Source organism: Histomonas meleagridis, assembly GCF_020186115.1.
Source record: "Histomonas meleagridis strain 2922-C6/04-10x chromosome Unknown contig_6, whole genome shotgun sequence".
NCBI classification, from domain to species: domain Eukaryota; phylum Parabasalia; order Tritrichomonadida; family Dientamoebidae; genus Histomonas; species Histomonas meleagridis.
Window position 1 is genome coordinate 964,414 of NW_027150902.1, and position 25,744 is coordinate 990,157.

Sequence of the window (25,744 nt, forward strand, 5' to 3'; positions counted from 1 at the left end):
AAGAGAACATACTTGAAAAGCATTATGTTATTTAACAAAAATTTTTTCACTTCAATTTTAACTTTGAATAAGATTTCAAATGCTGCAATATGGAATGTCATTTTTTTTCAGAACTTTTAAAAATGTCATTTTGCAAGTGAATGACTTCAAAAGCGACTTTCACCTTTGACAAATTATCACGTACATATTTCTTTAACGACAAAATCACCTGCACATGTAGTATAGAAACCACAGAACCAATTCGAGCGAAAGAAATTTCGTTCAATATTTTTGGTGTAAGAACAATAAATCCCAAAGGTCATGGGCTTTCCGGATATGACAGTCAAATTCCTCACACTCCAGAAAACACCATTTACCATTCACCAATACAACATAAATTTCCAAATGTTATTGAAAATGGATATAATTTTTCTTTTGAATTTACAGTACCCAAAGGAAGCAAACTTACTGAAAGTGTTCGTGGGAAATATGTCAGTGTTGATTATTTTGTTGAGTTATCAATCAAACGTGGTGTTTTTTCATCTGACTTTACAAGTTCACGTACCTTTTTCTTAATTTTCCCACCAGCGCCACTCCCTAAAGGTGAACCCGTTGATGTCACCATGGACGAAAAAGACATCATCAAAGGGAAAGCCGTTAAGTTCCATGCAAAAGTGCACCTCAAAACGAACGTTATCTCGTTTACAAAACCGCCGCGCGGTTATGTGATAATCACTGGCTCCGAAAGCCCGATTCTGTATTGCTTTACTTCGTATTACAGAACTGAGACCGTCAAAACAGATAAGTCGAACCCAATAATAGGACATACAGAAGTAGGACTAATTCAAATCGCAGAATCTAATCCACCATTTGGAATTAAATTGCCAATAAGTATGGAATGGATAAGGTTTTCAATCGTACCCCAAATAGATACAAGTTTGTTTGGTTTTAAGGTTGACTTGAAAGTAACAATTTATTTTGAAGGTGGATCAAAGGCTTCAAAAGTGATTCCACTCACTTTATGCCGCGATTTAGGATATTAACAAATAAAAAATAGCTTTGGTTTAACATTTTGACTTTTAATTTTGCATTATAAAAAAAAACAATTTTGTTTTACAAATATTCTTATCGAAAGAACTCTTCAAAAAAAAAAAAAAAAAAAAAAATTCCACCATCTGAATTATTCATTTCTGAATGATTACACCTTTTTTTTATGTGTAGGTCTTTCATAATATTTGGTTAATTTCGATACACAATATTGTGTATTAATTGGCGATTCAGTTATTAAAACTATTGATGGCTATGTTAAAGTATCAAAAGATATAAAGTTATATGTTAATGAGAACTTAGATATCTCAACAGGATGGTTAACTCCTTATTTAACTCAGAATAAAATGAACCAATTCTATTACAACAAGAGAAGGAATGTTTCATTAAAGTAAGCACGACATTCATTGCTGAAGGCGATAAAATTGTAACAAATGACTTAAAATATGGTGATAAACTTAAGTTACAATTTGTTCTCAAAGGTAAAGAGAATGATAAAGTACTCACATCAACATATGCATATCCAGAAGGCAATATTATTTGAATACAATGCTAAGACACAACCCTCTGGTGCTATTCCATCAGGTGAAAAAACTATTGATATAATGATAAATAAAGGTAAAGAACTTGTTCCAGTGAATACTGAATCTGGTTTATACCAATCGAAAGTTAAAATCATTGGTAGCATTGATACCAAGTCTAAAGTAATCAAATCCACAAAATATTTAATCATTTTATGCAACAATAAGAAGTTGCCAAGCGGAGCATTGAAGGCGACCTAGTGGATGTAGTACCGCTTACGCAAAAGAAGAAGGGAAGCAGATTGAGTAATCACATTGAAGGACTTAATGGCGCATGAAGAATAGAATTGATAAGAATCGGAGAGGATAACAACGAGAAACCAAGCTACACACAGAGAGTTGTCATCGAAAAGTCAATAAGCAAATTGGTGAAGAAGTTACCCATCGAAGGAATCGCATGGAGCATTATACTCATAAAGCACATCAAAGCGTAAACACGAAATATTTTTTTAATGAGTGAGAAATGTCATAATGTTCTCAACGAGAATGTTTTATTTGCACGATCAATGATTTTACTTCAAGTTTTGACAAACACTTCATTTTTTGAATACAATTCCGATTATTTCCCATTCATTTTATTCTATCGTTGCAATTTAATTTAAAAAAAAAAAAATTAATATTTTTATTTATTGTTCTAGTTCATTCAGTTTTTCATTTAATTTATTTAAAGCACTAGGAATTTGATTCAAATAAAATGGAACATCAAATTCAATAGTGCTAAATTTATTTATAACGTCAATTGTATGTGAAATTTTATTATTTTTGTTATTATTATTTTTTCTTTGTGTATTTTTTTGTGATTTGTTTTTCTTCTTATTTAAAGCCGCAATTAAATCCGCATCTTTTTTATTTTTTATTTTTATATTTTCATGATTTGTTTTTAGTTTCTTTTCATTTTCTTTTTGTTTATCTAAAATTTCATTTAGATATAAAATTAATGCCTTTACGATAGTAATTTTATTTTTCTTTTCTTCGAATTTTTCCAAATATTCCTTTATTTCAAAAGCTTCACATTCTTCACAAAAATGGATATAATCGATTCTATAATTTTCATCTATTTTTTTAGAATATATATCAACATATTCAGCAATTCCATTATCACTACCAAAAAAACCATCGCCTGTATCCCTGAATTGTTTATATTTTCCTGTGCCAACTAATAATTTTACAATTTCCATGTTATGATTTTCTATTGCCAATGCTAAACAAGTTCGTTCCGTGAATGTATTTGATTTTTTTGAATGATATCCAAAAAATAAATTAATATTTGGTTGATCAATAAGATATTTTACGAGTTCTATGTTATCACATTGAATGACATAACCTAAAAAAGTATAACGTTCTTTAAAAGAATATTCATTATTTGTAAAACGAAAAGAAAAATTATTTAAAAATTCGAATATTTCAATGTTTTGAATAAAGAATTGAAGAATTTTCTCATCTTGAAATTCATTAATGAAATATTTAATTGTGTAACTGAAAAAATTCTGTTGGAATTCATTAATTGTCTCAGTACAAAACAGAATTAGTTCGGGTAAGAAAAGAACTTTCGATAAAGTACAAAGGCTTTCATATAATAAATTGTTCATTTTCATTCCCTCTTCTTTTAAGAATGAGAAAATTTCAAAGTTATTATAATAAATACATTTTTTTCCCAATTTTCCTAAATCGTTAATTTCTTCTAATTTATTTTCATAAAGATAACGAAAGATATCATTTCGATGGAATTGGATTGCTGTGTCATATGAATCTTCAAATGATGAATGATTTTGTTCACATATATGAATGATTTCAAGATTTCCGCCTGCAATTGCATATTTACTTGAAGATATGTATGCACCATTCATAAGTAAATATTTAAAACATTTAACAGAAGAAAAAAATGCTGCATAATCAATTAATGTAACTTCATCATTATTAATAAAAGAATACCTTTCATAAAGTGATGGTTCTATTGTTTGATTAAAATCGAAATTATTTTTTGATGATATTTCTTGAAGTTTTTCTATATCATCATTTCGAATTATTTGCGCAAATTCATTTGGATTAACTCCTTCATGAACAAGTTCTTTATGGAGTTTGAAGTTGTCTTTGATCAAATTTTCTTTGTTGGAAACAAATTGATTGATAAATGGAGAGCATTCTAATTGTTGTACAATATATCCCCAACCATCATAATAAGCACTACCATAACCCCTAAAATTATAACGGGGCGTATGTTTTAATTTCACGATGGCTTCTTCTGGTTCAGTATGTGCTAATAATAATGTTGGATTTGATTTAATTGTTCTTGGATCAACTAAACCATTATCAATAAGAGCTTCAATAAGAAAAGATGCTTCATAAGTTTTAAGGTTTTGCAATAAAAGAGAAAATAATTTGATGATTGATTTTCCTTTAAAAAATCCTTTTTCCATCTTTTCAAGTTTCTCTAGAAATAGCATATACACTATTGCTCTTTTAGATTGAGAAACATATGAAGTATATAGAACTCTACAGACATACAAATTAAATGCTGTAGGATTTTTTCTATCAAATAAACTCATTACTTCCTTAGCTGCTGGTTCAATAGTATCTTCTTCTAATTCATCATAAACAATTGCTTCAATTCTCTGAGCCAACATACTAGAAATGAACTGAACAAAAATTTTAGCCAGAAAACGTTTATTTGAAAGAAATTTCAGAAACTTTTTGATATTAAATTTTGGCAAAATTTGAATGATATTGTGTGTGGGGGAGGGGTGTTGAATCATAAAAATTTGAAAATTCGAATTTTCGAAAGTGGAAATAACCAAGTGTACCAGACATTAAGTTATAACATAATTATGTTATAAATGATGAGGTATAAATGATAAATAATTTGCAAATTAATTAATTTCATATTGCTTTATGAAAAAAAATATATTCATTTTCTTTTTTGATGAAATATTTTAAATTAAAATAAAAGTAGTTTACTAAATAATTTTTTTTAATATATCAAACACTCACTTTGTGCTAGTAACAAATAATTTTCAATTTGACTCTGATGATTTGTTGATACAATCATACAAGCAGTTTGAAGGAGCGCTCTGGGTTGGTGAGGAAGATGGTCTGCTTGAAGAAGTTGATGTCCTTTGTCTTGCAGAGGGAGGCAGTGATGACGGGGTACACGTTGACGGTGACGTTGGGAGTCTCCCATCGACTGGTGGACGACGACCTGCTGAATGCCGGGCTTGTTGCTGGACGCGAAGGCCTTCTTTGAATAAAATTTCAAATTATTTGAATAAATATTATATGAAACAAATAAATTTTTAACATTCATCCCTTTTTGTTCAAGAAGCAATTTAACAATTTCTGGAAAACCTTTTTGAGATGCAATCATATATACTGTATTAAACAGTTTAAATAGTTTCCGAAATAAAATCAATTTCAACATAATTATATTTTATAGTACCAATTGCTCAAACTTATAAAGAATCATTTTGAACGAATTGTTATCAGACAGAAATCAATTCTAAAATTAAAACTCATCAAAAAAATTTAATCGCATCAAATTTCCATGTTTGAAAAATTTACAAAAAATTGCTCTCTTTCATTGTTTATTAAGATGATGAGTCTGATGACTTATGATGATGACGATGCCTAATCTTAAGGTTACCTTTCTCATCTATCTTACCTTCTTCTTGTAATCTCTTTAAGCATTTTCTGCAACATGGCTTTCCGCCGATATTTGTAAACTTAGCACCTTTAAATCCTAATGGTTCCATGCAATATTTACACTTAAGACACTCAGGATGCCATAAGAAGCCACATGCACGTTTTCCTTTCTCCATAATTGGACGACCGCATTCAGGACATCGAACTCTATCTTCAGAAGAGCATGATTTACACTTGAGAATACCTGCGTTAAAGACACAAGTGTTTGGTTTTAATGGTTGACTACAGACAGAACATTGAAAATGTATTGTATGCCACCAAATATCTTCCATTTTGTTACCTTGATCGAAAATAGGCTCATTACAGGACGCACATATACGTGACATACCTGTCTCGTAACAATGTTTGCAAACGAGTCGATCATTATAAACACAACATTGAGCTGGCGTAAGATTGGTTGGGCAATAAATGCATCGGAAGCAGTCAGGGAAGTGAACAAAGTGTTTCTTACCTTGGAAGAAGAATTCTTTTCGTTCTTGTGATGGGGTAATAACTTTCTTGCAAACCAAACACTTAGGGAAGTATTCAGAAAGTTCTTCGAAGCAATGATTACAATATGGGAAATGATAAAGAGCATTAAATTTGGTTTGTTGTATATTTTGATCACCGCATCTCATGCATGTGAAACATTTTGCATGGAAGTTCTTACCCATGGCTTGAACAACTTTCTTAGGGTTAATAAGGCGTGTGCATTTGGCACAACGTTCAGAGAAACATTGCTTAAAACACTTTGGATGAAGAATTAAATCATCTTTTTGTACACAGCTATCAGTTTGGAATGGTTGATTGCAAAGACTGCACTTGAAACATTCTGGATGCCAGTCATGTCCTGCATATGTTAAAACATCTTTTTCAATCTTTGTTTCGCAGCCAGGGCAGTAACCTGCATGAACATTAGGCACATGCCATAGCCGATTAGGTGGGTCGTATGGTTCAACAGCTACAATATGAGCTAAAGGAAAGAGTTTCCCGTCGGACATAATGAACGAAATGATAAATTTACGGTTATTTGTGAAAAAGTTCGTAGGAAGCTTTTTGAAACGCAATAACCAAAATGAAGCAAAATTCAGAAAAACGATAGAACTTTTTGAACAAATAATTCTCTGTCAAATGAGGTTTGATGGTCACGCTGGAGTTTCCATCTTTTTCTTTTAGAATTTTCTTTGGAAAAAATAGTACTTCTCTGTAAATGAGTTGCAAATTGCAGAAAACTTCGGTCTTTTATTCCTTTTAAATTCTTTTTAAATGTGATATTTGAAATCAGCGTTGGGGAATAAAAACGATAGAGTCGAATGAATTAAAAATCATCGTGTTTTCATTCAAAAATTGAACCCATCAAAAACGTTTTTGCGATTGTGGCTAACGTTTTTCCTTTGCAGATCTCAAATTTTGCATTTAAAATACAAACGAGTGTAACATAATGCATAAAATAAGAAAATAAAGTTTATTCATGAGAGTTTGATGGTGGATGAAATTAGTTTGAAAGGAGCCATTGAACATCAACATTAACGCAATCTAAGATTTGTGGATTTGCTTGCGCTGCATTTTGGAATTCTTCAAAGGAAATAACTCCATTTCCATCTTGATCAATTTGACGATATGTTGTTTCAATTGCTTGATTGAGCTGATCTGATGTAAATTTCACGGACCCATTTTCCCTTAGACTGAGAGATAATACGATTTTAAGTTCTTCTCTTTCGATTGTTCCATTTCCATCAATATCAAAGAGTCCAAAGCAGAATTTGGCCTTTTCAGAAACACTAGCTCTTGGGCAAATAGCAGAGAGGCCTCTTGCGTATTCTTCAAAGTCAATAGTTGAACTATTGTCGTTATCGAAAGCAGCAAAAATTCTTTGAGCAAACCCAACACTTTTGAGGCCTAGTGCTTGCTTAAACTCTTCCATATCAATGACTCCATCGTCATGGTCCAATTTACTGAGTTCTTCATATCTCTTAAATAAAACCTTTATTTCATCTTCAGTGAAATGTGTTTCTGCAACAAGCTTGTTGATTAATTTCTTGGTAAGTTTTGTCCTTTTGATTTTTACCTTGCTTCCTTTGTTCCCCATAAGAAATGAGGTTAATAAGATTTTACGTTTTCAATTTTCGCCACCGTCACTTAAATGGTCTTTCTGTCATTTTTTTCTACCAATTTTGAATGATTGAAACCTTGGTTTTTGTGAGAAAATTTGAATTTCAGTCTAAAACAACACTCTTTTAACGATATAACCGCTATTTGAAACTTACACCCGCTATTTCTTTACTACAAGAACTTTTTGAAAAAACTTGACAGGTTAAATAAACGTTCGATGTTTTTTGAATACTTTACATCATGGATTTTACAACGTTTTATATTAAAAGAACTGCTGCATAATGTGAGGTTTACTAAACACATTATTCAAATTTCATAGCGGTTATAGAGGGGAAATTATGCAGATCCTCGTAAGTTAATAGCTGTAACAAATTAACAAAGTTTCAGAAATGACTATTACGATAATAGAAAAAGGTACAGCAAGAATATCACATATATGTTAAACAACCTGAACCCTTTTGAAACTTGTTATTAACACCAATATTAATTTTAATGTTATTTGATTCTTTCGATTCGTTATACAATATTATTTGATATTTTTATGACCTGTAATAATTTTTGTACACAGGTTCTCAAATTGTTTTAACATGTATTCGAATACATATATTTCGATCAGAAAAAATCTAATTCTATAAAAACAAATTGATTATATTACGTTTGTTTTGCAAAGCAGTTAGTACACTCTAGTTCTTTCATACCTCACAACGTTCGTTTTAATTCGCTTTATTCGTGAAAGATTGTACGTTAATAATAAACGGCCGCCCGAAAAACACTTCACAATGTCAAATCAGAATTCGAATTATTTTTTTTTACCTGTCATTTGGGGATTATTATGAGTTATCAATTACTTGTTTTCTTTTAAAATATAGAACTCGGTATAATTGTTCACATGTGTCTAGAGCCACCACCGAATTCCAAACTTTTCCTTGGAAGCAAGCGTACACTTTGATCTTCAAAACAATCACTGGTTGACTGAATATTAGCTAATATTAGCACCATTTTCATATTGAACGCAACAAATAAACTTTTTATCGATAGATACATGAATGATGTGACGCAGCATTCAACCAAATGACTTCTTTGATAATGGATAGGGTGACATTCATCATCAGAATGTCGATTTTGTTCTTTATACGACTATTTGTTGTGCAAGTAAATTGTTATTTTCCTTTAAAAAAAACATGTCCTATTTAATTTTTAATAAAAATTCGAATTTTAAAGAGGTCTATATAAGTCGCCATACAATTCGATATGCGACAGCCAAAATATGTAATCGTTCTTATTTTGAGAGGAATCTGTCATTGTAATCTTGACAAATCTAAACGGTTCTGTCATCTTTTGCTTATCAACATCCCACACCAACGTTTGCAGGGGCTCAGTATACTTATCACTATTTTTGACGTCTGCCACTGTGATATATCTTCTGTCATCATTCGATACTTCCACTTTCCATGACTTAATAAATGCTCTTCCATAATGAGTCTTCAATGCATATCTATCAAACTTCACTTTCATCGCCATCATATCGATTTTAACATACGAATTCGGTACTTTTGGAGATCTCCAACATCCTTCCCAATTACTTTCTACTAGATACTTAGGATCTGAAGAGGTCGTAATTTCCATTTTACCTTTTTCAACAGGATTACCTTGTACCAAACGAGTAATCCTTGCAATAATTCCATTCCATTCGTTCCCTTGTTTAGTATATTCGATATCTTCATTAAATTTAATGATACGACCGAAAAATTCTATCCCACGAATGTACATACAGAAGTTTCCATATCCATTTTTGTCGATATGTGTGATGCGGATGAATCGATATCGATTCTTACTCGGGTTAATAGGTGTTGGAGGCAATTCACGTTTCTCAGAACTTGCAGTGGCGTTGCGCTTTTCATCGAGAGTTTCAAAGCTGTGGCCATCAAGTGAACCTTCTAATCTCCAAGATGTTAAGAATGGTAATTTCACATCAGAGACCAATGTCTTAATGACGTAGCCGGTAGGAATGATCTCAAACTCCTTAAAGTCTATGCAGAGCCATGAGTTTGGTATATCTGGTGATGCCCAATAATTATTAAAATCAGGATTTAAGATATTTTGAACAATAGTATTCGATGTTACATTGATGAAATTAAAGTCTTGTGGATTGCCACTACAATGTGCGCATAAGTGTGCAAAAATTCCAAAGTTCGGATTTTCTTTTGTATAATGGCATTGAATAATTTCATACTCGCCTTTCGAAACGTCTGTTCCTTTGGCCATTAATTTTAAGATTGGATGACGGACTAAGTTCGTATTGACACGTTCATCACGTACAACAGTGTATGCGCTTTTCTTCGGCGCGCATTCAAAATCAATAAATTGGAGTAAACGGTCTCTATTCAAAATGTCGTTGTAAACGAACTCGTAAAGCCATTCGTTGAGTTGATTGATGTCCTCGGTATGAAGGGTGGGGCAATGGAGTACAGATGCTATGAGCTGTATTGGTAAGGATGTGAAGGATTCATTAAATATCATATTATCAATATTTTGTGCTAAATAGTTTATATGTGGGCCTTCAGATAATTCAATCCCATACTTAGAAAGCTCATTATAAAGTGAAAGTGAAGAATCGTCATCAAGTTGTAATGATAAAGGAATTGAACAAGCATATACTAACTCATCCATCCCTAAGTATGAAGCCATTAAAAAGAGAAAATGCGCGTTTTCACTATCGATTTCAATTTTTTGCCCAAGAAGTGCACTGGCAATCAAATCAAAAGGTCCTTGAATATCAATTTTGATTTCAACTCGACTAAGAAGAGGATTAGAAAGTTGAAGTTGCTGGATCTTACTGGAATAAATGCTGGCAAGGAAGTTATTCACTTTATATGGTGTTTCACAATGAATTAATTCGAGATTTAAAAAGGTTTCATAAAGATCAGTTTCATATAAAGCATTGGAAGGTGGTGGTTGAAAGTCAATACTACATGGAAGATAATCTTCTGTACGGAGATCTAATAAATTATCATTTGGTTTAACAACTTTGAATGGTAATTCGTCGCTGTAAGAAAGAGCTAACTCTTGTGCTTCGGTTGTAGGAAAATCAATGATGGCAAAGCCTAAATGTTCTGTGCTTACTTTCATTTTGATTGCAACATCTATAGGTTTGATATCAGAAAAACATTCAAGAAGATAATCACGTGTTGTGCTTTCGTTGGAAAAAAAGACAAAAATGCTGAATTTTAATCTTGTGGAGGGTTTGGAATCGTGAATATGAAAAAGACTGTTTTTAAATGATATATGATTTCCTGCATGTAAACACTTTTCTTTTCCTTCTTTATCTTCGAATTGAACCATTGCATATCCAATTGGATATTCATAATTTTGAAATTTTTGACTAAAGATCTTGATTCTTTTAACAATTCCAAACACATTAAATAAATTCCATATGTCAGTTTCTGTACAGCCTACAATTACATTTCTGAGAAAAACAGCATTTTCGCACATTTTTTCTCTTGTAAATTAAAATTGACTCTTTTTTTCTCACAATTTCCTGGAATATTGTGAAAAAATATTATGACATTCTTTCCTATTTTTTTTTTTTTTTAGCTTATACTGACTTTCTTCATAACTCATGAAAATTTAAAAAAGAAATTTATACAAAAACGAATAAAATTTTAAGAAAAAGGCGTATCCTAAATAAATTTTATATTTTATTAGATCATAATAAATTTTTGAATGTTATTCACTCTAGTTTTTTAAAATCACATATTTTAGTCATTATAATTTTTTACTGTAAGAAAGTACAAAATATTATTTATATTCCACAAAAAAGTAAAAACGCATAAAGACATCGAAGATGTATAAGACATGGATTTTTATTAATTACATATTAACAAGTTATGAATTGATTTTTGGGAGATCTTCCTTTTGAACGTCAGGAAACATTTCATCAAATTTTGCAATCACTTGATTCAAATTCGGTCTTCTTCTATAATCTCTTTGTAACACGAATCTTAAAAAAGAAGCAAACCTTTGGTCATTTGGTAAAGCCTCCAAATTCTGTTTTGTTAACAATTCTTCTTTTTCGTCAGATATCCTTAAATAAAACCTACACCAATCTGTATCTATAAACAAAAACTCATCAGTCAGCAGTTCATAAAATAAACATCCTATAGACCAAACGTCACCTTCAGGTCCAACGCCAATTTTTCTTGTTCGATCGAAATTTGGATTTGCCGCTGATGAATTCAATGCAATTGAGAGCATTTCCGGTGGTTTTATCCATTCTGTTCCTCTATTTAAAGTAATAAAACTATTTTCTTCGTTATTATATTGGACTGATTCACCGAAGTCAGCAATGGCCGGGGTTCCGTTATTGTCCAACATTATATTATCACATTTTAAATCGAAGTGATTAATTTGGTAATCAATTAAAACAGTAGCTGTATATAAAAACTCTCTATAAACCCTCAAAATGGTATTAATTGGCAAGTTGTTACTATCCAAAGACTTTCTCCAAGATTTTAAAGTTAATGGGTAATATTCCATAACAACATAATAACTTGTATCAGTACAACCATAGTCATACAACTGCGTAACCCTTCTATCTCCTTTACAGATTTCCAAGACCGAGACTTCAGTATATACTTCGATCAAATGAGGATTATCAAATTCGTTTTTCGATTTATCCAAAACTTTGACTGCGAGTGAGTCACCATTCAAAGTCACGTTCATTACAGCGCCAAAAGCACCAGAACCTATGAATGTTCCATTTGAATATTTATTGGGATCGAAAAGTTTCGGAACTGTCAACTTTAAAAGCCTTGAATAATCCTGGAACAAATTTGAGTCGTTTAACTTGTTATTATTCTTTATATTGAATTCTTCCATTTTGATATTTGGTATGAAATTGGGAATTGAAAGATAACGCTCCAACTGTTTATGGTCCAAAGAAACAGAAGTAAATAGTTCGGGGAACTCATCCTCTTCTTCGTTATTTGATATTACTTCTATTTGATTTATTGAATTATTGATAACATTTTGTTTATTGTTTTTGTTCATTGTAAAATCATTTAATAAATCATTAACTATGTATTGATTGTTTTCATTTTCCATATGTTTCATTAATGTATATAATATATTTAGTTTCCGATTTGCATATGGGAATTCGTCACAAAAGAAATGATCCAATCGATGAAAGCTATGACTAATTAATGTAGCAAAAAGTAATTGAATAAATTTAATATGAATTGTTTTCGTTATATAAATTGGATATTTTGATTTTTCTTTTTCATAATCAAGTTCATTTTCTTTTGTTTCATTGTTTTGTATGTTTAAATCTAATAATGGTATATAAGGTTTCGTTGAGCTATCGTTGGCGGTTTGTGACTTGTTTTTTGGAGCGGTTTTTGTTATCAAATATTCAAGTTCAATGTTGAACGATAGGAATTGTAAAAAATTCAAATTCAAAAGTTGCGTCGTTGTATAGTTGTGACGATTAGCTACAATTGAAATTATCGACGATAGCAACGACTCCAAAATATTTATTGGGATTTCTAATCGTGAAATTGTTATGATTAAATTATGGAATATAAAAGAAGTATAAAACATCATCATATCTTCTTCCAAGAAATGATAAGAAACAGTAAAAAAATTTATTCCTGATTTAACACATGTCGGAAAACATATGTTTTGTCGAACATATCGAATAATTATTGATGAAATATTATTAAACAAAAACCAATCCTTAAATAAACTTGGAAAATAAAATCCGATTTTTAAAATAGAAACAAAACCGAACCTCGAAATTTGTGAAGTGAAATTTGAATTCAAAACGTTTATAACCGTCGAAAAATTTGCGGGAAAAATTTGTGAAATCGAATTATGTAATTGTTCTGAGTCATTAACCAAATCCAAAAACGTTTCAAATAACCCACACCATGCAATGAATGGTATAGTATTTTTTAATTCTATTGATGATGTAATAGTTCCTATTCTATTCATAAAAAAATTTTGTACTTCGCCAAAAAAAATCGGAATTTCAGTTTTGTAATTTTGGCTTTGTAACAATAAGAAATCTCTAAGTATCCAACAAGCTGATGTCTCATTTTCATTGAACAATGATAATATCATATGATGGAATATATTATAATTAAAGTTATCACTTAATAATAATTGGAATAAATGATTTCGTTTCGATATAAACTCTAAAAATTCTTCGGATGAATTTGTTTTCTTAATTTCGAAATATTCCAATTGTAACAAATGTAAATTGTTTTGATTCTTTTGATAATTATCGACAATTGTATACATTATTTCTTTCGTATCATCTTTTACGCCATTAATTTCCATTTCTTTTGGTGTTATCTTCTTATCAAATATTTTTACTTCTTTGTTATACTTAATAAAATGATTGGAATATCTTTCAATGAATAAATTGCCTAATAGTTTCCCAACTATTGGCATGTCTTCTTCTGTAGAACGATTACTATTCAAACTAAATGTTGACATCGAACTAAATGATGAAAATACTCTTCGTGAACTTCGTGAACATGGAACAAAATCAGAGCCATGACTTATAGAATGCATCGACAATAATGGGACACCGGGAACAGAAGTAATATCTGATGTTAATGAGTTCGCATCGGAGATATTAAAAAATGAATTTCGAGATGAAAATAAAAAACTCACTTTCTTAGACATTTGTTGCTTCAATTTGATTGGAGAATTTGCTGTGTTTTCGATATACTCAATTGCGATGTTGATCTTTTCTTCTTGCGTAAGATTATTTGTGTTGATTTGTAGCATTTCAAATATGTTATTAAGACGTTCATTGATTGTTTTATTTAATCGATGGATTTCATATATTTCATTTTGTATGGATTCTTTGGTGGTTAATAGTTCTTGAAGAAGATGTTGGGAATGTGTTAATAAGCGAAGGTTATTATGATGTGATAAATCTGTTTCTTTAATTTCGTTTTGTACGATTTGTTTTCGCTCAAGAAGATTTTTCAATTCATATTTGGCCGATTCCGATTCCTTAGTAAGAGAATGATGGATAGATTGTTGCTCGTTATAAATGGATTGAATGGCTTGAAGATCAGTTGTGCCGAAACATTTTTCAATAAGAGATTTGATTTGTTGTGTCGTGCTTTGATTAGCTCGAGATATATATAGAGAAGAATCTTCGTTTGGGAGTTTTTTGATGCGTGTGATTGAAATAGGAGGAAGAATGCTTGCGCTACTCGTAAGAGGGTCTGCTGTTACTTTTTTAGGTACTGTAAATATGTATTTTTCTGATTGTGTTTGAAGCTTAGGGAGTTCTGGATTAGACTTTTCATTATCGCTATCACTATCAGCAGAGATTTCTTTGCAAAGAAACTCATAGGAATTAATGAGTTGGGAAGATAATTTTATTTTAAATTCTAAACTTTTTCTTTGTTTTTGGATTTCTCTATCTTGAAAAGAGGGCAAAGACATGTATTTCTTATTAGACGAATTTTTTTTGGGATTTTGAATTTTTATCGTTTTGGATTTATGTCCAGAAAAATTCTTATCAACACGCTTATTATGGGAAGCTGGATAATGCCCTTGATTGTAATGGCTACTATTAATGGAGGGATTGTACGCTAAATTTACTTTAGGTTGGGTAGCCAAAATCCAATGAACCTCAACAAAAAACCGTTTTCTCGGGGTATTGAAAAACAGATTTTAGCACCATTCAAAATATTGTAGTTTGAACTGCCATGATCGTCTTGTCGAAGCACATGATAAAAACTATTAACAACCGAGCTTTTAGATTCATCTAAACATTAAAAAATAATGTCCTTCTCATCTATTATTCCGTGCATTGTGGATATATTTGAGATTTGATCTTTAAATGGAAAAAATTCATTTTTTGTGAAAATTTAAAAAAAATTGTCAGAAATGTTTTTCTTTATAACCGCTTTTTTCAAATACAATTTTTTATCAGAAATCCAGCTGGAGAAAGCTCATTCTGTTATGTAAAGTATTAAAAAAGTCATGAGTTTCTGGTAAAAATTCCAATGAGACTGAGATTTTTTATTTGTAGATAGAGTATAACTAGAAGTTTTATATTCTATTGCTTTTAGAAAATGGTACAGCAAACTTCTTTATCTGGAAAAATTGCTTTAACAATAGCATTATCAAAAACTTCTTTAACCCCTTCATTTAAAAGAGCTGAACATTCAAGATAATCAAATGCTTGAATTTGTTTTGCCATCAACAAAGCTTCTTCTTTTGATACACATTGATCATTAGGCTTTGACTTTCGTAAGTCAGATTTAGTACCAACTAGTAAGAAAACTGGTTTCCTTGTATGAATTTTAACTTCTTCAAACCATTTGTTTCGAATATTATCAAATGAAGCTCTATCAATAATCGAAAAACAGAGTAAAAAAATATCCGTATTTGCATAAGAAAGTGTTCTTATATTTTCAAGTTCTTCCTGGCCAGCAGTATCCCAGAGAAGAATTGTATATTCAGAGCCATTAACTTTAACTTTTGCTTTATAATTTTCAAATACAGTAGGTACATATTCGGTAGGAAATGTTCCTCTTGCATATACAACAAGTAAACATGTTTTTCCAACAGCTCCATCTCCTACAACAACAAGTTTTAGACTTTTCGACATTATTTCTTGAAAAATACTCACTGATATCAAAAAGTTGATTATGTCCTTTGGGATATTCATAAGGACCTTTTTCCTAGAGTATTTCAATTTAAATAACCGAAAAAAGCAAAGAAAGAAAATTGAATTTGTTTTATTTTTTAACACAAGAAAACTGTATGGAAAAACTAAAGAATTTGAATGAAATTGTTTGTTTACTTATCTTATGATGTGTAAAATAAATAAAAAATGTAAAAGTTACATTTATTAGGTAGAATATAAATTGAATTTTAAAAATTAGGTAATTTATAAATGTTTAAAACCTCATTAAGAGAATCCGATCTTATCTTCTTCATTTTATTTATGTTCTAATTGCGATATAGATATAAAATTATAAAAAAGATAAGAGTATAATAGAAAAATATTCGGTTAGAAAATTAGTTAGTGTGTTTATTTTACAGAAAATATGATCATTCTAGTTTGATATACTTTGATCAGCATATATGTAATTTTTTTTAAAAATAATTATTGATAAAAAAAGCATGTAAAATTATAATTTTCAGAAACAAAAGAAATTATTAAAAACATGAGGTAAGCTGGTCACAGGGCTTCGGTTGGGGTTAGACCTATGCATTTTTGTTTTCGGATTGACCCGGGATAATTCAAAGACGTTAAGTTACTTCACATTGACTGAACTCACTTTTTTGGCATAACCGTCTGGCAAGCAATAGCTATTCAAATCAATGACTACCCACACAAAATTTGAGATCAAAAAATCATTAAATGAAAATGATAAAATTAATTCATATAATGGTGTAGCTCCTGACTCTAAACTTATGTATTTAGGTTTATTTGATGAAAATTTTAACGCACTTATGGCAAACACAAGCAAATTAGTTGAAATAATTCAAGCAGGTAATGTTCATATCTTTACTAATTCATGGGGTTCTTTTTCATCATTGGATATACGAGAATTTCAATATTTATTTGATAAAATTATATATGAAGATAATGTTGGTGAAAGCTGTTTGATACTTTTTTGTGCAGGTAATGAAGGAAAAAATGGATTTTATACAATTCGTTCACCCGGTAATTCAAAAAATGTTTTAACTGTTGGCGCAGCATCCAAAGTTTTCGATTATCAAAATTTTAAAATCATTATTACAAATGAAGAAGGAAAACGAGTAAAAGTATTTAGACAAGATCCACAGCCTTATTCTGCTGATGAATTTAATATAGTCAATATGAAATTTTATTTATCAAATTGTTCTGACTTTAGTATGCCAAAGATGAGTAAGAAATTTTTATATTTTGATATTAATGATTTAAATAAAATTAAAAGTGATTTTTCTGAAGTATTAGCTCAAATACAAAATTATGATATTTCTAGATTTGTTTTTGATATAAAATGTGAAGAATTTAATGACTATAGTTCATATTTTTCTAAAATTTATCCTTCTCGAATATTTATAACAAATAATCCAACAGTGCTTAAATCAGATGTCGGGAAATATATTACAATAAATTATACTTATGATTCACTTATAGGAAAACAAAATTCACAAATTTCTAAATCATTTTATTCTTCAATAGGTCCAACACATTTTGGTGTAATTAAACCTGATGTTATGGCACCAGGTTCATTCGTAACGAGTTCTAAATCTAAACAAATAATTGATCCTAATCATGGTTCAAAAGATGATTATTTAAATAATTTATTTATTGCAGATGGAACATCAATGGCAACACCAAACGCTACAGGTGCTGCAGCATTAATTTCACAATATTTTGATGACTATTAATGGATCTTTATTTTATGCGTTGTGAGTTTTCTTCTTTTCTTTGTAACAAAAAATTATAAACTAGTCAAAAATATTCGATTGTTATCCCTTATCGGTAATTGGGTAAAAAATTAAATTTAATTTTGCCAATTCTGAATTTGTGTCAGTTATTCAAAATTTTGAATATTTATTCTTGTCAAAATTGTATGATTCATCTTTTTGTGTTAAAAAAAAATACTGATACGTTCATCATTATTCGAAAGTTGAAGGTTGGCTATGTCTCCAATAAATCTGTCTGAAAGTATAGCCATAAAAGGTTTAAATCAAAATTTGAGCGTAAAATCGATACAAATACACCAACCGTTCAAATAAAATTAATTAATTCACAATAAGCATGTTTATAATTATCATAGCAAAATGTACAGCAAGCAATGCACATATTTTTACAACCTCTTTAGGAGGAAATATAACATTTGATCCAAATAAAAAGGCGGTACTTTCATCAAATAATCAATGGACTTATGTGTATTTTCAGAATTCACCAAATATTCATCAGCTAAAAGATCATGGAATTGACTTACAAAAGGGTGTTGTGTATAAAAATGTTTATAAGCTTTATTTGACACCAAAACAAATTTCGTTTTTACAAAAAAATGAAGCTCTCCTTACACCTATTGATCCAAATAGCAAATTAATTAATATAACTAAGATTAGTAATTCTAAACAATTATATGTTAAAGGAGAATTTAATCAAATTTCACCAAAGAATAAATCATTTTATACAATAATATCTTATTCAGAAGATCATCTCATTATTAAAACCAAAGATCCCATCAAATCATCCAAACATTTTAGTTCATTACCTGAAGTTGAATTTATCAGTTCATATGAACCACCAACATCAGCCAATAATATTGCATCAGGGTTCACACAAAAGAATACTGCTGATCTAATTACAGATACACATGGTAATATTATTGCACCTCGATATCTTGAGTCCAAAGGACTTACAGGTAAAAACCAATCAGTTGCATTACTTGATGAATCAATTGATTATTATCATTCACATTTTTACGATCCTTCAGTCAATATGATTTTTAATAAATTTATAACAAATCATCGAAAGATTTCATATTATTATAATTTTTTTGAGACTGAGGAATTATTATATAAAAAATATATGTCAAATCATTCTCATGGTACACATGTATCAGGGACTATAGCAGGAAAATCATTAAATGAAAATGATAAAATTAATTCATATAATGGTGTAGCTCCTGATTCTAAACTTGTATATTTAGGTTCATTTGATATAAATTACAATAAACTTTTATCAAACATAAGCAAATTAATTGAAATAATTCATGTAGTTAAAGCTCATGTTTTTTCTAATTCATGGGGTTATAGAGATTATAATTTATTTACACAGTATTTACTTGATACAATAGTTTATGATTCACTAATTAATGAAAGTTGTTTAATAGTTTTTGCTGCAGGCAATGAAGGAAAAGATGGAGTTTATACAATTCGTTCTCCAGGAGTTGCAAAAAATGTTTTAACTATTGGTGCAGCTTCCAAAGTTTTTGATTATCAAAACTTTAAATTCTTGGTCATAAATGAAGAAGGAAAAGAAATAGAAGTTATTATACCATATCAACAACCTTATTCAGGAAATGATTTTAAAATAATTAATATGAAATATTATTTATCAAATTATTCTGATTTTAGTTTACCTAAAAAAAGTTTAAAAATTTTATATTTTAATATTGATGATTTAAACAAAATAAAAAATGAATTTACAAATGTATATCCAATTATTGTTAGTCAATTAAAAAATTATTCTATTTATGTAATTATTTTGGATATAAAAGCTGAAGAATATAAAAACTTTAGTTCATATTTTTCTAAAATTTATCCTTCTCGAATATTTATAACAAATAATCCAACAGTGCTTAAATCAGATGTCGGGAAATATATTACAATAAATTATACTTATGATTCACTTATAGGAAAACAAAATTCACAAATTTCTAAATCATTTTATTCTTCAATAGGTCCAACACATTTTGGTGTAATTAAACCTGATGTTATGGCACCAGGTTCATTCGTAACGAGTTCTAAATCTAAACAAATAATTGATCCTAATCATGGTTCAAAAGATGATTATTTAAATAATTTATTTATTGCAGATGGAACATCAATGGCAACACCAAACGCTGCAGGTGCTGCTGCATTAATTTCACAATATTTTGATGATTGTAAATATTTAAATGAGAAAGTTAATATTAATTCATTATTATTAAAATCACTTTTGATTACTTCTGCTTCTAAATCTGATGGAAGTTATACTCCAGATAATTTTGTGGGTCATGGATTAATAGATATATCAACTGTATTACCATTTGAAGATGATAATTTTGGTTTAAGATTTTCGAATATTATTAAAATGTCAACAGGCCAAATGCATCATAAAGGTCAAATTAAAATTACTAAGAATACAACATCTCTTAAAATTGTTTTATGTTCACATGATAAACCTTTAAGTATCGAATCAATAATACCAATTTATTTCGATTTAGATTTAATAGTTATTTCACCAACTAAAAAAATATATATTGGAAATAATCGTATTAATGATACAGAACATTATACATTAAATGAAAAGATTATAATTCCAACGACAGAATTAAAAATTGGTGAATATGAAATTCATGTCATATCAAATATTGAAATCACTGAAAATATTTCATATATTATAACAACAATTGGACCATTTGAACAAAATGATATAAATTCAAATCCGAAATTTATTGAAATGCAAAACACGAATAAATGTATATCAACAAAAAAATTCGAATGGATGTAATAAAGGAAAATTAATATGTAAAAATGGATTTACAGGACAATTATGTAATATTGAATTTCAAGAATTTCCTTCATATATAACAAGTTCATCAACAATTTTACCAGAAAATTCAGAATTTATTATGCAGCCGAATACATTAAAATTCTTTAAAGTTTCAAAATATTCTAATTATGATGAATTATTAATGGTATTTTTTGCATATGATATTCGAAACCAATATTCATTTCTATGGGAAATGGAACAACCTGGAGATTATATTCCAGCATTATCACAAAATGCTTATAAATGTATAACATCAGATAAATTATTTACAAATGAAAATATGCCAATAACAATTAATGCATCACAAGAAAATTACTTCTTTATATCAAATAATTTCCCCTACAATACAACATTTTTTGCAGCTGTATTAAATAAGCCTAATGAAAATGATCCATTATGTTTCTGTAACAACAATGAATGTAGTAATAAAGAAATATGTAAATTACAAAATACATATTCAACAATTTCTGTGTTATATGGAATTTTTTATTATTGTCATGATAGAGTAATTTATATCGATAAAGATATCGAAATACCTTCAACACTTTTAATTATAGAAAAACCAACCTTTGAATTACTTAAAAATAATAATACTAATTCAAAACATTTGGTTACTTTTATGAATTGTGTTTCTTCTGCTAGTACTTCTAATTATTATTTATCAATCAATAATTTAAGAATTAAATTTGCTGAAACAAGTCAAGTTTCAAGCAACATAATTCCATTCGAATATTTAGAACTTAAAAATATTACTTTTGAAGATAATAATAATTTTATTTTATCAATCAAAAATTTAATTACTGACTATGAATCATTTGATTCAAATATGCAAATTACTCAATCAATTAAAATGAATAATTCTGAAATTTCAATTAAAACTATTAAAATTTATAATAATTCCATAGATTTTATTAATTCTAATGATCAAACAAAGAAAATTAATTTGGTTGAAAATCTTAAAATTGAGTTTCTTGTAATATGTAATAATACTTTAATTAATATATTAAATGGTGAAAATTATTCATTAAGTTTACCAAATAATATTCAAATTATTATTAATTTTAATGGAACAGTAAATTCAAATTATAAAATTGATGAAAGTATTAAAGATAAAGTTACAATAATAATTGAAGAAAATGAAAATAAACATAAAAAAGGTTTAACAACACTGCAAATCGTTTTAATTGCTGTTGGTTCTGCTGTTGTTGTTATTTTAATTATTGTTTCAATAGTAACTATTTGCATTAAAAGGAAAAAGAAAAAGCATGAAGATATAATCATAATATATGATATAATGCGCAAAGCATTGACTTGAATAAATGTTATATCCATTTTTTCTTTTCAACAATTATTGTTCGGGTTTATAAACCAAATATATAAATGTTATTAAAAATAAAATCATGGTTTTATTCAATGGAGAAACCATAATATTTTTCATTAATATCAATAAACTTAAAAATTACAACATAAAGATATATGTTTTGACATTTGTTATTGTCCGCCACATAGTAACTATTATTAATTTAAATACATACAGAAATGTGTATACTTTTATTTCTTGCAAGAATTCGATCAATTTCAGCACTTTTTCATTTTGGCTGATAAATATTTTAAATATTTTACTTGAAATGTAAAATATTCAATATCAGTGAAATTCCACTTTTGACGGTTTTCTTGACCATTTCCTTATTTCACATCTAAGCAGATTGACTTTGATTAAAATAAATTCATGGAATCAAATGTGAAATGTATTTTAAAACATAAAGAAATGCAATATCTAGAGTCGATTTATCAAATTACATTCCAACTTGGACAAGAAAACATTAGTTTAATAGTTAAATCTATTATGAAATATTTTGATCAAGACAATTTATATTCATTTAACACTGTTCTTTGTCAATGTGTATATTCATCTTTTTATTCGCAAAGGAAGTCTATTGATATATATTTTTTATATTTGCAATCAATTGAAGAAAGTGAAAAACAAATTCTTCAACAAAATCCACAAATCTTTAATGTATTTTTACAATTTCTTTTACTTATAAATAAAAACGAATCAAATTATATTATTGCACAAATGATAGAAAACAATTTCATTAAACCTGATTTAATTCAAGATCGGCTTAATATTAAGTCTTATTATGCAAATATGTATTTTGCGCATATAATACCAAAAGATTTTGAAGAAGAATTAAATTCTTATTTTTCTACATTAGGAGAAAAATATATTAATATTGAAGAGTTAAAAAAAGATAATTGGAAATTGCATCATCACTTTATAAAAGAAGGAAATCCTTCAGAAATGTCGAAAATAATTCGAAATGATGAAGTTGAAAAACTTCAAGAAATGTCATCACAATCCATTTTTGATTATGGTGGATTAATTCAATCATCTCCTTATGAGAAATATTCTTTTTTAAAATATAGTAATGTTACTTTAATTGATTATGCAGCATTTTTTGGATCAATTAATTGTTTTAAATTTTTATTGTTAAATGGTTCTAAATTGACAAATACAATTAAATATGCAATCGCAGGTGGTAACATAGAAATAATTCATTTATGTGAACAATATCATTCGACATTTGAAGGCTCATTAGAAATAGCAATTGAGTTTCATAGAAATGAAATATTTCATTACCTTTATGATAATAATATTTCAAAAGAAGAGAAAACAAAAATTATAACAAAATTAGGTATTAAATGTATAGAATCAGGAAATTATGAAATTTTTTCTTTTTTGGAACAAGAAGGTTTAAGTTTTAATGATGAAATTATACAAACTACAATGAAAAGTGGGAACTTATATCTTGTTAAACATATTACCAAAGAAAAAGATTTCCCAAAGAATTCATTGCCTTTTTCTGTTTCATCTAAAAATATTGAACTTGTTAGATATGTTATTCAACAAAAAGGAATTGATGTTAATTCCAAAGACATTTGTTTTTGTTTTTTGATGTTTGTATTAGTGTTTTAAAGTTTTAACATGATTATCAATGTTTTTTTCTAAAATTTTATGCTTCATTAATTTATGCTTCTGAATTTGGTTTAAATGAAATAGCAAAATTACTTCTTGAATATAAAGAAATTGATGTTAATGTAAGAGATGTTTTTTTGTTTTATTCACTGTTTAATTTAAATATTTTTCTATTTTTGAATATAATATTTAAAATTTAATCAAAACATTTAAAACGGCACTTATTTTTGCATCTGAAAAAGGTTATAAAGAAATAGTTAAATTACTTTTGGAGCAAAAACGAATTGATATTAATGCAAAAGATGTTTATTTGTTTTAACCAGAATTAATTTTTAATAATTTCATGTTTAAAAATAGTATTTGGTGATTATTTAGATTATTTAAAACAGCATTCATGTATGCAAATGAAAAAGGTCATATTGAAGTAGTTGAATTACTTCTTAAACAAGATGGAATTGATGTTAATGCTCGAGAGTTTTATGTTTGTTTCGATGTTTCAATGTTTTTTAAAATAATTTGGAATTTATTAATATTATTTCAAACTGGTCTAATGTATGCATGTGAAAATGGTTATATTGGAATTATTAAGCTCCTTCTAGAGTATAAAGGTATTGATATTAATGTAAAAAATTTTTAATTTTTTTATTTTGGGTTATTCATAATCCTTTGGAATTTCATAATAACATTTGGAATTTGTTCAATATGATTGATACAGCACTTATGAAAATATCTAGAAAATCAAATACTGAAGTTGTTAAAATGCTCTTGGAAAAAAGTGATTTTAATATTAATGAAATAAATATTAATTCAATTTGTTCAATATTAATTATAATTATTTGAAATTTCAAAAAATTATTTAGAGCTTTTTTAAATAATTTTTTTCAGCTCTTATGATTGCATCTGAATATAATCAAATTGAAGTCGCAAAATTGCTTCTTGAGAAGGAGGGGATTGATATCAATATAAAAAATATTTTAACATTTTGTTTAATGCTTTTTTAAGAAATTTAATATTAAAAAATTATATTTAGAATTAGTTTCACTTTATTGAAACAGCATTTATAATTGCATCTCATAAATGTCATATAGAAATTGTAAAATTGCTTCTGGAACAAAAAGGAATAGATATAAATATTAAAAACAGTGTTTTCTTCAATTTCATTTAGGAATTTATTCATATTTTTTAAATCAGCACTAATACTAGCAACAAAAAATGGATACTTTGAAATTATCAAATTAATTCTTGAATATAAATCAAACGAAATCAATAAAAATGATATAAATTTAACTTATTATGTGTTTGCTAAAATAATTTGAAACAGCACTTATAATTGCAACACAAAATAACTATACAGAAATAGTAAAATTGCTTCTTAAACAAGAAGGAATTAATATAAATCATAAAGATTTTTATTTTATTATAGTAATATCTAATTTTATAATATTATATTCCAAAAATATATTTGGAATTCATCAAAATAATAGATGACACCATTATTGATTGCATCACAAAGAGGATTTACTGATATTGTAAAATTACTCCTTGAAAAAGAAACTTTAGATATCAACGCAAAAAATATTTATTTATCTTAATTAATTTATAATTAAATTTATTCAAATTCCAAAAATTAATTTAATATTTGATTAAACAATTTCAGACAGCACTTCTAACAGCATCTACTCATGGAAATATCGAAATTGTAAAACTGCTTCTTGAAAGAAAAGGAATTGATATAAATGCTAAAGATGATTATTTAAATTAATTGTTGTTTATTCATATTATTTTTTGTATCAAAAAAATATTTGGAAATGAATTAAATAATTTCGAACAGCACTTATTGAAGTATCATGGGCAGGGAGAACAGAAATTGTCAAATTATTACTCGAACAGGAAGAGATTGACATGAATGTCAAAACCAGAAATGGAATGACACCAATTCTTCTGGCAGCTGCTAGAAATAAAACAGAGATTGTTGAAATATTCAAGAATAAAAAAGGAGTCGAATATGACGAACAACGCTTGAAAGAAGTCTCAATGAGTCCTGAATCCGTAATGAAAGGTTTTACT

The 25,744-nt window shown here is 28.2% G+C and overlaps 5 protein-coding genes across 5 annotated transcripts; 1 reads left to right on the forward strand and 4 right to left on the reverse strand.

The window, feature by feature from the left end:
• Nucleotides 1–140: 140 nt before the first annotated feature.
• On the forward strand, nucleotides 141–1,022 carry GO595_008135 (Down syndrome critical region protein 3-like; the record flags this gene model as incomplete). Its single annotated transcript, XM_067921676.1, has 1 exon — nucleotides 141–1,022. One exon carries the CDS (start codon nucleotides 141–143, stop codon nucleotides 1,020–1,022), a length of 882 nt encoding a protein of 293 aa, XP_067771969.1.
• A 4,166-nt stretch (nucleotides 1,023–5,188) lies between these two features.
• Nucleotides 5,189–6,283, reverse strand: GO595_008136 (LIM domain containing protein; the record flags this gene model as incomplete). The annotated part of the gene is made up of 1 exon (XM_067921677.1): nucleotides 5,189–6,283. One exon carries the CDS (start codon nucleotides 6,281–6,283, stop codon nucleotides 5,189–5,191), a length of 1,095 nt encoding a protein of 364 aa, XP_067771970.1.
• A 494-nt stretch (nucleotides 6,284–6,777) lies between these two features.
• On the reverse strand, nucleotides 6,778–7,371 carry GO595_008137 (EF hand family protein; the record flags this gene model as incomplete). The annotated part of the gene is made up of 1 exon (XM_067921678.1): nucleotides 6,778–7,371. The coding sequence occupies one exon, from the start codon at nucleotides 7,369–7,371 to the stop codon at nucleotides 6,778–6,780; it is 594 nt and encodes a 197-aa protein (XP_067771971.1).
• Nucleotides 7,372–8,609: 1,238 nt separating this feature from the next.
• GO595_008138 (F5/8 type C domain containing protein) lies at nucleotides 8,610–10,523 on the reverse strand (the record flags this gene model as incomplete). Its single annotated transcript, XM_067921679.1, has 1 exon — nucleotides 8,610–10,523. The coding sequence occupies one exon, from the start codon at nucleotides 10,521–10,523 to the stop codon at nucleotides 8,610–8,612; it is 1,914 nt and encodes a 637-aa protein (XP_067771972.1).
• Nucleotides 10,524–15,489: 4,966 nt separating this feature from the next.
• GO595_008139 (Rho GTPase) lies at nucleotides 15,490–16,035 on the reverse strand (the record flags this gene model as incomplete). Its single annotated transcript, XM_067921681.1, has 1 exon — nucleotides 15,490–16,035. The coding sequence occupies one exon, from the start codon at nucleotides 16,033–16,035 to the stop codon at nucleotides 15,490–15,492; it is 546 nt and encodes a 181-aa protein (XP_067771973.1).
• Between the last annotated feature and the right edge of the window lie 9,709 nt (nucleotides 16,036–25,744).